The sequence below is a fragment of the Pelodiscus sinensis genome, chromosome 1 (assembly GCF_052426305.1).
Source record: "Pelodiscus sinensis isolate ZL-2025 chromosome 1, ASM5242630v1, whole genome shotgun sequence".
NCBI lineage: Eukaryota > Metazoa > Chordata > Testudines > Trionychidae > Pelodiscus > Pelodiscus sinensis.
This window is the reverse complement of record NC_143052.1, coordinates 3185001-3197185: the sequence shown is the minus strand read 5'-3', so window position 1 is coordinate 3197185 and position 12185 is coordinate 3185001. Positions and strand designations below refer to the sequence as shown.

The 12185-nt window shown below is 67.0% G+C and overlaps 1 protein-coding gene across 1 annotated transcript in view; it reads right to left on the bottom strand.

The window, feature by feature from the left end:
* Positions 1-2124: 2124 nt before the first annotated feature.
* Positions 2125-12185, bottom strand: part of ADM2 (adrenomedullin 2) — a 12776-nt gene continuing 2715 nt past the window's right edge. The window contains exon 3 of the mRNA XM_075924221.2: positions 2125-6608. Coding sequence (XP_075780336.2) covers positions 6230-6608 — 379 coding nt within the window. The 3' untranslated portion in view covers positions 2125-6229. The remainder of the gene's footprint in view (positions 6609-12185) is intronic.

Genomic DNA, 12185 nt, shown 5'->3' with positions numbered 1-12185 from the left:
CAAACGGTCCCCCTCCCCCAGCCTTGAGTGTGGGGGGTCCAGGATCAGCCACCCTACAGCAGTCGTGGTACGGAATTCCCTTTGCATTGCTCCGTCCGGATTCAGCGTTTCCTTATCGGTTTCGTGATGCCGAAAGGTGCGGCGCATTTCGGGGCTAGCCGAGGGGCCCGGGGCACAGACGCCCTCTCTGAGCCCGGCTCCTTGTCTCCGGGATCCGCCCACCCCGCCCCACAGCTCAGGGTGCAGGGACCCATCTCAATCGGCTGCAGCCAGGGCGGGGGGGGGGGGGGAGAATCACCCACGGGCCTTGGTGTGACCTGGCCCCCCCACATACATTTGCCTCCCGTGGCCTGAGGCTCAGAGCCGGGAGAGTCTCCGTGGCCAAGCCCGTGGCCTCGTTCCTGCAACGGGGAGTCCAGGGATCCCTCCCCCCCCCGGCGTGGGCCCTGGCAGCTCTGTCTAGGCACACGCTGATGGGCCCCACACAGACACTCAGGGCCTCTCCACCCGCCCCTCCTCTCCCCCTGGGGGGGGCCCAGAACCAGGAACACGGAGGTTCGGGGTGGGACCGTTCAGGGATGGGTGGGTCCTTTCTGTGGCTCACCTGAGCAGGTGGGAGGGGTGCAGGCACGGTGAGCCAGGACTCTCTGTAGCCGTCTGGCCAGTGGGGAGTTTGGGGGCTCGGGGGGGGGGTGTTGCACACGGGGGGCACGCAGGGCCTGGAGGTTAATGTGACAAAGGGGGGAGTTGGTTATTGCAGAGACCAGCCCAGAGTTGGAGCCACGGGGTCTGGGACCGGGTGACCCCGGATGGGCGGCAGAGGGGACCCCGGCAACCGGCCCAGCTGGTCCCAGGGAGGGGAGAACGGTAGACGGGGCGGGGGGAGAAGAGGGGCCAGGCGACTTACCTGGGGAGAGGGCTGGGGGAGGGGCTGTGGCTGGGGTATCGGAGGCTCTGCTGGGAGACGGGGGCTGTTTTTGGGGGACTGAGGGCAGAGCAGGCAGGACTCAGCCGGCTGCAGGGGAGGCTGACGTGGGGCTGAGGGCCCAGGCCGACCGGCCTGAGGGACCCGTTGCTGTCAAAGCTCCATAGACCCTCCTGTTGGGTGCTGGCTGATAGTGGCTCTGGTCTAGAGAACAGGGGGGCACCGTGCCTTCTGGGGGAGGAGGCCCCGGGGTCCAGAGGGAGGGGACCCCCCGAGGGGGCTCACAGCGGAGGCAGGCGACTGGAGGCCCTGAGAGGCACGGTCCCGGAGGCGGAGGGGCGGACCCCCCAGGTAAGAGTGGGCCCCCCCAAGAGAGGGTCACCGCACTGGAGTGGACTCCCCGAGAAGGGGCTGCCGCACTGGAGAGGGGGGGATCTGCCCAGGAGCCGAGGGGCCAAGCGTGGACACGACCTGTGAGCTGTGACAAGGCCACCCAGCCCTACAGCCTGTCCTGGGGCGTGGGGGTATAGCCATTGAGAGACCTAGCCTCCACAAATCTATCTAGCTCTTTTTTGAACCCTGTTAAAGTCCTGGCCTTCACCACATCCTGTGGCAAGGAGTTCCACAGGTTGACTGTGCGCTGAGTGAAGGAAAACTTCCTTTGGTTTGTTTTCAACCTGCTGCCTATTCATTTCATTGGGTGACCCCTAGTTCTTATCTTGTGGGACTAAGTAAATAACTTTTCCTTATTCACGTTTTCCACACCAGTCGTGATTGTATAGGCCTCTGTCACATCCCGCCTTCATCTCCTCTTTTCTAAGCTGAAAAGTCTCAAGTCTTTTTTATCTGTCTTCATATGGCGCCTGTTCCCAACCCCGAATCGGTTTTGTTGCCCTTTTCCAATTCCAAGAGATCTTTTTCGAGATGAGGCAACCACATCTGTACGCAGTATTCCAGATGTGGGCATGCCATGGCTTTATCCAGAGGCAATCAGCTGTTTTCTTATTCTCTACCCCTTCTTTAATGACTCCTTACATTGGGTGTTTTCAGAGAACGCTCCACAGTGACTCCAAGGTCTCTCTCTCGAGTCGTTGTAGCCAAACTAGTCCCCATCATATTGTGCGTAGCGTTGGGATTATTTTTTCCAACGTGCGAGACCTTTAACCGTGGCGCCTTTGGCATGAAGCAGACCAGGCTGGTGGCTTTTCCCACAGTGTTTAATCATGAGACTTACAGTTCGCTAAAGGAGCCACTGGCAGGGGGCTGCCAGGCCCGGTCAGTGCGTGTGAGGTGGGGCCAGCCCATAACAGACAGGGCTGTGCCCTCCGGGGGCGCGTGGGTGCCGGGGACTGTCTGGGGGCTTCCAGAGTGGAGGGGCCGGTCTGGAGTAGCGGGTGCCTCCTACACACAGCCAGCGTGGACCCTGCATGGACCCCGGCCGCAAAGAGAGCCCAGTAACCCCTCCCAGACACCTTAGCCCCACCCCACGCCATGGGTCTGCCCCCCAACCCAGCCCCACGGGAACGCCCGAGCCCAGGGAGTGCAGCCTGGCCATCACGTGGGTACCGGGGATGCCTGGAGCGTGTGTGTGTCTCCAGCCCCACAAGGGCAGGTCCCTGGTCCATAAAGTGCTTTGAACGCAACCTGCTTTCAGTGCAGACTGACTGACAGGGCCCCCCCCTCGTCCCTCCACCCCGGGCAGCTGCCCCCAGGCCAGTGAAAACGGGGGGAGGGGAGGCCAATGTGCTAGTGGGTTTCTGTCGTCCACCCCCTCCCGATCCAATGTGAGAAAGAGCCCCCCCCTTTAGCGCACATCACCGGGGGGGGGAAAAGGGGGGTTCTGAGCCCTGTTCCACACCCAGGCCTGTCCGATCTAACCCCCGCTGTAGACCTGGCTGGGCTAGCAGCAGAATTCAGCCACCTCAGTGGGTGGATTAACTACGGGGCTGGAAATACCCCTGCCCCCCACTTGTGGGATGGGTCTGCGCTCCAGAGCCTGCAGCTGCAGCCCCATAGCCGTGCGGCGGGAGCCATGTCGTGCAGACCAGCCTGCAGCCTGCAGGAAATGCAGCATAGTGCTCAAGCCCTGCGAGGGAGGGGAGAGATGGACAGTGGGGTGTGAAAAGGAGGGGAGGGGTGAGCAGAGCCTGATACAGAGAAGGGCAGTCGTGACGCCTGCCCCAGCGGGTGTGAGCCAGGCTGTGCTAAGCAACACACACCACACGGTAGAGAAAATGCGCTTAGCAGAATCCAATTCACCTGTGGAACTCACTGGTGCAGGAGATGGGGCGGAAAGCACCAACAGTCGCCCCTTTGACTTGTGCACAGTGAAACCCGCAGGAGTGGACGTTCCACAGGCCTTCAGGGTGTGAGCTGGTCCCCACTGGGAGCAGCAGAAATTGTTCCAGTTTGGGCCCGGCAACGGCAGAACCAAGCCGGTTGCCGGCCTCCCTCAGCAGCAGCCGTTAGCAGCCGGCAGGGCAGGGCGGGGGCTCGATGGGCCGTCCGTCGCTTCTCACCACTGCCGGCTGGGCAGCTCAGCAGGGAGGTCCGGGCTCCCCACACGTTTGGGGCAGCTCCCCAGGGAAGGGCGCTGAAGCGAGGCAGGGCCAGGAGGCAGTGCCCGGCGTAGCCTGAGCCGGGCCGGGGCCAGAGCAAGAGGACAGGCAAACAAAGCAGCAGCGAGCAGGGGCCGCGTCCCCCCAGCCCAGCGCCCCACAGGTCTGCACAGCAATCCCGCAAGGGCCTGGAACTAGCGGGGAGACCCGACCCCCCAGCTAACCCCCGAGGGGAGACCTGGCTCCCAGGAGCAGCAATGGACCCGTGTCCTCGGAGGACACCCGCCAGCCTGGCTTCCGCACCGCCCCTCGGTACTGCCCACCTGCCACGACCCCTGCTCAGCTCAGCCCCGGCGGTGCCCACGGCAGGGCACGTGGGGGGAGGTGGAGCTGGGACCGTCCTGGCCAGCAGCACCCGCCACCGTGCTCCAAGCAGCCTGCCACGTCCCCCGGGTCCCCACGCCCAGTGGTCATGGAGAGATGCCCCTGGCGCTCTGCCCCGTGCCGGGGGGCAGCATGGGGGTGGGGACGGGCACTGTTAGCCCTGTTGGCGCTGGGACCGTGGGCCTGGCAAGCCCACTTGCCACCGCCCGCCGTGCGAGGAAGCCGCTGACTCAGACGCCGGGAACGGCCCGGGGCTTGGCCAGCCCTTGCACAAGTCCTGGCGGCTGCTCGGCTCAGCCCGGCTGAGTCACGGCCCGGGTGTCCTGGGGCCCAGGGATGTTAAATCTCGTGAATTGACTAGTCGAGTAACCTCGCGAATTCTTATCGGTGACTCGACTATTCGATGGTCCCGGGGGCGGGGCGGCAGCCAGCGGGCTCCGGCCCCACTCCCGAGGAGCCCCCGCCGCTCCGCGCTGCGGCCGCTGGATCCGAGGAAGCAGCGCGGGGCGCCAGGCGGGAGCTGCTCTGCTAGGGGAGCCAGTTTAAAAACCAGCTCCCGTCGCGGCCCGGCTGCCTGTCGCCCCGCGCTGCTGCCTCTGATCCAGGGGTGACAGCAGCCCGTCTGGGGGCGGATCGGAGCTCCTGGACCGTGTGCAAGCTGGGACTGAGCCGGGCTGCCGGCCAGCTCCTAATACACCTGAAATGCAGAGCCGCAGCGGGGGTAGGGCCCGGACCCGGAGCCAGGACTGAGCCGGGCTGGCCAGCTCCTAATACACCTGAAATGCAGAGCCGCAGCGGGGGTAGGGCCCGGACCCGGCGCCAGGACTGAGCCGGGCTGGCCAGCTCCTAATACACCTGAAATGCAGAGCCGCAGCGGGGGTAGGGCCCGGACCCGGCGCCAGGACTGAGCCGGGCTGCTGGCCAGCTCCTAATACACCTGAAATGCAGAGCCGCAGCGGGGGTAGCGCCCGGACCCGGAGCCAGGACTGAGCCGGGCTGGCCAGCCTGCTAAAAAAACTGCCAGGGAGGGGGAGCCGGGGGAATGCGGGTTGTCTAGAGTATTAACCTAGAAGCTTTTGCTTAGGGGTTAATCGGCCGCACTATCGCACCCCGGGCCACATCCCGCCCTCTGCCACCTGCCAGCACGGGGCACAGACACGCCGGGACTCGGCAGCAGGGACACAGCCCCCCAGCCCCACCCCCTTGCATTGGCTGTGGGGAGCCCGGATCCCCCCCCCCCAGCAGTGACTCCCTCTCGGGGGCTGACGCTTGTGCTGCAGCCTGTACAGGCTGGGGGCCTGCGTGGCCGCTTTGTGCCCGGGCCCCTCTTGTGCTCCCAGTGGTACCCACCATGGCGCTGCCCAGGGGCTCCTGGCTCCCCGAGTTTGCATCGTGGCAGGAGAGGGGCCCCTCTGCCTAGCGCCCCCCGGGGGGGGTGAGGGAGCTAGAGTCAGCTGTGCCCCTCCCCTGCCACGTCCTTTCCAATCTGGCTGCCAAACCCAGCCCCTGCTCTGGGATCAGGCGCCTCCGTGGGGGCCTGCGAACGGGACGCTGGGGAGCTATTCCCCACTAGCGGGGGGGGGGGGGGGCTGCGCTGGCAGCCAGCCCGGCCCCGCCAGGCCACGTGGGGGTGCGGGGAAGCCAGAGCCAGGCCCCTGCCACCTGCACGCTCCCGCCAGCCAGCCAGCCCCAGAGCCCGCCAGATGCTGCAGGCCCAGTCCTGCCCTTGGTGACGCCCCTGGGCTCACACGCCCCACCCCCCAGCACGGACATGCAGCCACCTCCGAGGGGCAGCCCAGCAGCTGAGCGCCTGCAGCCGTGCTACAGGGGCGCTCGGAGCCAGGCCGCACGAGGGAACCTGGGGAGGTGAAACACAATTCCCCAGGACACCCAGGCCGGGACGGGAAGGGGCCGGGCTCTTCCTGGGGGTCAGGCCGTCCCTTCATCTCTCCCCATGCGGGCTGCTGGCGTGGACGGCAGGACCCCTGGGAAACAGACCCCCCCACCTAGAACGGGGGTGCACGGGCAGAAAACGTCACATCTCCCTCCCTCCACTTCACTCCCCCTTCTCCCGAAACGCAGCAGGAGGAGTCTGCTCCTCCCCCGCTGCCCCCTCTCCTCTGGGGCTCAGCCTCTCTGCCCACGCGCCAGCTGCAGCGCGGGGCCGCTGCCCCCTTGTCCACGGTCCCAGCCGCCACTGCCCGGCCCCCGAAGACACGGCACATGGGGCTCTGGACTCTGCAAGGAAGCGCTTTAGTAAAGGCTCCTACACCAGGTACGGGGGGCGTGGCTGCCCCATGGAGGCAGGTGGGGGGGGCTCAGCCCAAAGCAACCCGGCCCCGCCCCCCGGCGGCTCCCTCCTTCACCCGTAGCTGTGGGGGCTGCTGGGGTTCATGGGCGACGAGTCCTGGCGGCCCGACTGGCCCATGAGCTGCCAGAGCCGGTGGCCGAGGTTCTGCACCTGGCAGGTGCCCAAGACGCAGCCCACGCGCATCAGCTGGGCGTGGTGGCGGCGGGGGGCCGCGTGGCGCTTGGCACGCCCGGGGCCAGTCCGTGGGAGGCGAGGGGGCCCCGCTCGGCTTCGGGGGCCAGGGAGGGGCCACAGCAGGGCGGCCGGCGTCTCCCTGAGCCGTTCCCAGTCCAGCTGTGCTCTCGCGGTGCCAAGCCGGAGCAGCTCCATGGTCCTCCTCTGCGGGGGCCGACTCCCCAGCGGCGCGGCGGGTCTCCTGTCCGGGGGCTCCCTGCACCACAAGAGCACAAAGGTCAGGTCGCAGGCCTGGCCCTATCCCGACGGGGCACAAGAGGGCCGGGGCGAGGCTGGGCGTGGGCCCTGAGAGCGGGCATGGCTGGGGGGGAGCTGGGCCGTGCCCCGTGCCACGTGCACTGGGAGTTTGACAGTGACCGTGCAAAGGACCATTCACGGGGGAAGGGCCCTCGTGGCCGTGTGGGGATGGCTCCAGCCCCATCCCAGGTCCTAGGTTCCTGGCTGGGCACATGGTCCTGGCCAGCACAACGGCCTTTGTCATGTCCCCCAACCCTCCTGCAACCGCTCCATCCTCAGGCTTTTCCCCTGCTCCAAGTGCAGTCGGCTGCTGCAGCCACCACTCACGGCCCCCTGAGAGCAGCCACGCTGGGCTGACTTTCCCAGCCTGGGAGTGCCCTGGCATCCTTCCAGAAAGGCCTCCTCCCGCCCTGCCGAAAGGCCAGGCAGACAGGGCTAGACAGAGGCCGCGTGGGGGGCCCATCCCAGCTGAGGGTCTGTCCCCCACTGCTCCGGCGGAACAGCCACGCCCACAGGGCTGCCCTACAGCCCCTCTCTCCTGGTACCACGCTGACCACGGGGCCGGGCCCCAGAACGGGACAGCCACTCCAACGGGCTGAGAAACTCTGCAGACCCCGGTTCAACAGCCGTTCCTGGGCTGCTCTGCTGGGCCTGCCTGCCTGGAGCCCCCTGCGGTCAAATCTCAGCTGTGCCACTGACGGGAGCCGTGGCCTTGGGGGCGTCACTTAACCCACCGTGTTCAGACCGGGGTGTCTAAAATGAGGCGGCAGCGTCTGTATTTAGGCCCCTAAGCCAGCAGCGCCTTGCGACTGCGCACAGCTGCTGCCTCAGCCAGGCCAGGGAGTCTGGCAGGACTGGCCTTCAGAAACTCAGAGCGGCAGCCCCTGGAAAAGGCCTCTCCCCCGGCCCAGGATGACTCAGTCCGGGAATGTTTGTGGCGTGGCGAGGCAGCGCCCTGGGGTGCTAACAGCCTGCAAACCCGGCGGGGCAGAGAGGCCGGCGAGCCGAGCCGTTTGGATCAGACCGGACTGAGTCCTGGAGACTAGCCGGGCCCTGGCTGGGGCCTCCCTGGTGCCTCTCACTCCCCGCTGGGCCCAGAGGCCCGGCCAGAGGGCAAATCCCCGGCATAGCCGCGCTGAGATGTTCTGCCTTTGCCCACGCCGCAGGGCCCCCCCCCAGTCTCTCCCGCCGCAGAACCTGCCCGACAGTGTGACACAGCCAGCGCCCGCGGGAACCCGCACCCGGCAGCAGCTCTACAGCCCTCCACAGGGACCTCCAGCAGGGGAGGGAGGTGGGATGCCAGGGGAGAGGGAGAAATTAGAGAAAATGCAGGTTGTGAAATTAGAGAGAGAACTGTGGGGGCACTGTGCCAGGAAGCTCACAGCACTGGCAACAGGCACCGAGCTAGCAGGGCACTGCTGCCAGGAAGCTCACAGCACTGGGACCAGAACTATGAGGGCACTGCTGGAGGGAAGCTCACAGCACCGGTGACAGGCACAGAAGTGGCAGGGCACTGCTGGAAGGAAGCTCACAGCATTAGTGACAGGCAGAGAAGCAGCAGGGCACTGCTACAGGGAAGCTCACAGCACCAGCAATGGGCAGAGAAGTGGCACGGCACTGCTGGAAGGAAGCTCACAGCACTGGCGACAGGCAGAGAAATGGCAGGGCACTGCTGGAAGGAAGCTCACAGCACTGGCGACAGGCAGAGAAACAGCAGGGCACTGCTGGAAGGAAGCTCACAGCACTGGCGACAGGCAGAGAAACGGCAGGGCACTGCTGGAGAAGCTCACAACACTGGTGACAGGCAAAGAAGCAGCAGGGCACTGCAGGAGGGAAGCTCACAGCCCTGGCAATGGGCAGAGAGGTGGCAGGGCACTGCTGGAGGGAAGCTCACAGCACCAGCAACGGGCAGAGAAGCAGCAGGGCACTGCTGGAGGGAAGCTCACAGCACTGGCGACAGGCAGAGAAACGGCAGGGCACTGCTGGAGAAGCTCACAACACTGGTGACAGGCAAAGAAGCAGCAGGGCACTGCAGGAGGGAAGCTCACAGCACCGGCAATGGGCAGAGAAGCAGCAGGGCACTGCAGGAGGGAAGCTCACAGCACCGGCAATGGGCAGAGAGGTGGCAGGGCACTGCAGGAGGGAAGCTCACAGCCCTGGCAATGGGCAGAGAGGTGGCAGGGCACTGCTGGAGGGAAGCTCACAGCAGTGCCAATGGGCAGAGAAGCAGCAGGGCACTGCAGGAGGGAAGCTCACAGCACCAGCGACGGGCAGAGAGGCGTCAGGGCGCAGGAGCTGGGCGAGGGAGGGGAACAAGCAATCCAGCGCAGCAGGGAGCGGCGGGAGGGCAGGGATGCCCTGGGGAGCAGGCACGTGAGGCCGCGCCGGGCGGGAGCCAGGCCAAGCCGCCGCCGTACCTGCCGCAGCACACGTACGCGCCGCCGCATCATTATCCCTGGGACGTGCCGGTTCTGGCCCCTGCGAAGCTGCCGCGCCAGGGCCTTGCCCCCGAACCGGCACGACTGCGCCGCAGCCACAGGGCCGGGCGCCCGCCCTGCCTCTGCCGCCCCCACCCGCAGCGGGGCCGCCGCCTGCCGCCTGCGCCCCGGCCCTGCCCCGCGGGGAGCCCGGCTACGTGCCACCGCAGCAGGGAGCCGGGCGCGCTCACAGGGTTCCTCCCAGCCTTTAGCCCCATGGAAACTCGCCCGCCTCCCCGGGCCCGGGAGACCCCAAACCTCCAGCTTCCCCGCCTGCTCCTGCAACCCCCAATCGCCCCAAAACCCAGCCCCCCTGCACCAGCTCCCCCGCCCGCCCCACACGGGAGAGCCCCAAACCGAGGGGTCCCCGGAGAAGGGCCTGCCAGCAGCTGCCTCCTCTATGTCCCGTGGGCAGGGCCCCACCACCATGGGAGCCGGGCGAGCCGGCCCTGGACCAGCCCTGAGCTTTATGCAAAGGGTCGGGGATCTCCCACGCGCAGGAGGCCAGCGGGCACGAGCGGGACAGACCCCGGAGCCTGCTGGACTAGCCCACCCCGAGCCCCACGAGCCTCCGGCTCCCGCTCCTGGCTCTGCAGCCACACGGGGCGAGCGCCAGGAACAGGCAGGTCCGTGCCTCTGCCCCGAGCGCCCCCCTCCCTCTGCAAAATGGGGGGACTCCCAGTCCCCCCAACCCCGGGCAGAGGTCTGGGCAGCTCCCCCGCTCAGCAGGACCCAGAGCGGCGCCCGCAAACTGCATCCCGTGTGGCCGTACAGCGCCCTGGTGGGGCCCCCTCAGCCCTCGGCCACGGGACCAGCCTGCAGGGAGCTGCTGGCTCCCACGCTGATGCAGGTGCCCCCGTCCCAGCCACTGCAGACAGGGTCAGGGAAGATCCTGAGTCACCCCTGGCCACCACCCCCGGCCCCAGTCACGTCCCCAGGGAGCCTGCCAGCGGGCGCTGACTCGGGGTTCTGGCAGTTCTGCCTTTTCCATAATGGCCTGGGGGTCATGTGCAGCCACACGCACATGCATGCACCCACGCCCGGCCCTGCACCCACATACGGCCCTGCACCCACACATGCATGCACCCACGCCCGGCCCTGCACCCACATACGGCCCTGCACCCACACATGCATGCACCCACGCCCGGCCCTGCACCCACATACGGCCCTGCACCCACATATGGCCCTGCACCCACACATGCATGCACCCACGCCTGGCCCTGCACCCACATACGGCCCTGCACCCACACATGCATGCACCCACGCCTGGCCCTGCACCCACATACGGCCCTGCATGCACCTACACACGTGCACTCACGCCTGCATGCACCCACACACGGCCCTGCATGCCCCCAGACACCTGCACTCATGCCTGCATGCACCCACACCCAGCCCCGCATGCACCCACGCCGGCATGCACCCATGCACGGCCCTGCACCTACACACGGCCCTGCATGCTCCTACACACCTGCACTCACACCTGCATGTACCCACGCCCAGCCCTCCATGAATCCACTCATCTGCACCTATGCATGCATGCATTCGCATTTGCCCTGCATGTGCCCATGTACCTGCACCCACGCCTGGCCCTGCATACATCCACCCGCCAGCACCCACACCTGCATGCACCCACACCCAGCCCTGCGTGCATCCACCCATGCACGTACTCACGCACCTGCATCCACGCCTGCATGCATCCACACCCGGCCCTGCATGCACTCACCTGCCTGCAGCCGTCCCTGCATGCCCCCTTGCATGCACACCCAACCACATGCATCCAATTTCCATGCAATCACCATGCCATGTGCGTTCTCCAAGGCCCCCACCCACATGCCCCTATCCCAGCACACATCTCTCATGCCAACCTGCGTGTGCCCACATGCCCGCCCACCGGCACCCATGCTCCATTCACATCCCCACACCTCCACCCGCCCCATCCCCCTCTGCCCACACCTCCCACCGCCATCGCCCCCAGGTGGGCAGACACCCCTGGCAATTCACCCCCTGCCTGTGTGCACCCAAACACTCCTGCCCACCCAGCAGGGCTGCTCCCTCCTCTGGACGCCCGGCCGCACCTCGCCTCTGCCGGGGCACTCTGCCTCTGGGGAGGAGCGCTTTGGGAGGGGGGGCCGACTCGCACAGCCCTCGGGGCATGCTGCTGGGCCAGGTGTGGCACAGTGTCGGGTCGGGGCCGTGCACGCAGAGCTCTCCAGGCGCCCCCACTCCACGCAGGGCCCTTTGGCGGAGAGAAGGGAGGGCCCAGTCCCGAGGCAAAGGCCGGGATGGGAGGCGGGGAGCGGGGAGCAGAGTCCTCGCTCTGGAATGCCAGGCCCATGACGGTGCAGGCTGACAGTGTCCAGACGAGGAGGTCGGACGGGCCTTCCCCACCAGCCGGCCCCGGCACAAGGAACAGCCAAATTCCTACCACCCGGGAGATAGAAACTGCCACCCTGGGCCAGGGCCCTGTACGCTGCCCGGTGCCCCGTGATGGGCAGACACCCCGGGGCACTGGCCGGGTGCCCCCCCCCCCGGTCTGGCACAGCACCCCCTGCTGGGCAGCCCCAGGGCTGCTCTGGCCACCGTGCGATTCATTTCAGAGTGAAAAGCCCCGCCACCGGATTTCCGACCGATCCGTACCGGCCGCGGCGTTCCCCTCTGTCCCTGCGCCGCCCCACGCCTGCCTGCACCTCTCCTAGCACCCGCTGTGCCCCCATGAGTCAGCGCCACGCTCCGGCCGGCCCCTTCCGTGGGTCATCTGCCCCCGCTCCCCTCCCGGGACGCTCAACGCTGGCTCAGCTGTGGCCCCCAACGGGAGCGCCGTCCCGTGAGAAACAGGCTCATGCTGAGGCAGCTGCAGGTGAGCCAAGCCAAGGACTCCATCACGCCCCAGCCCCTCTGCCCTGCCGCCCCTCCCTCGGGGCTCCCCCCAGCGCCACTGGCCAGGATGACCCCAGTCCAGGGGACAACCAGAAGGGCGGGGGGGGTCACAAAGCGGAGGGGCATGAGTGTCCTGCCGGGTATGTGAGCACAGGGCCTGGCCCAGCGTGACTGTCCACATG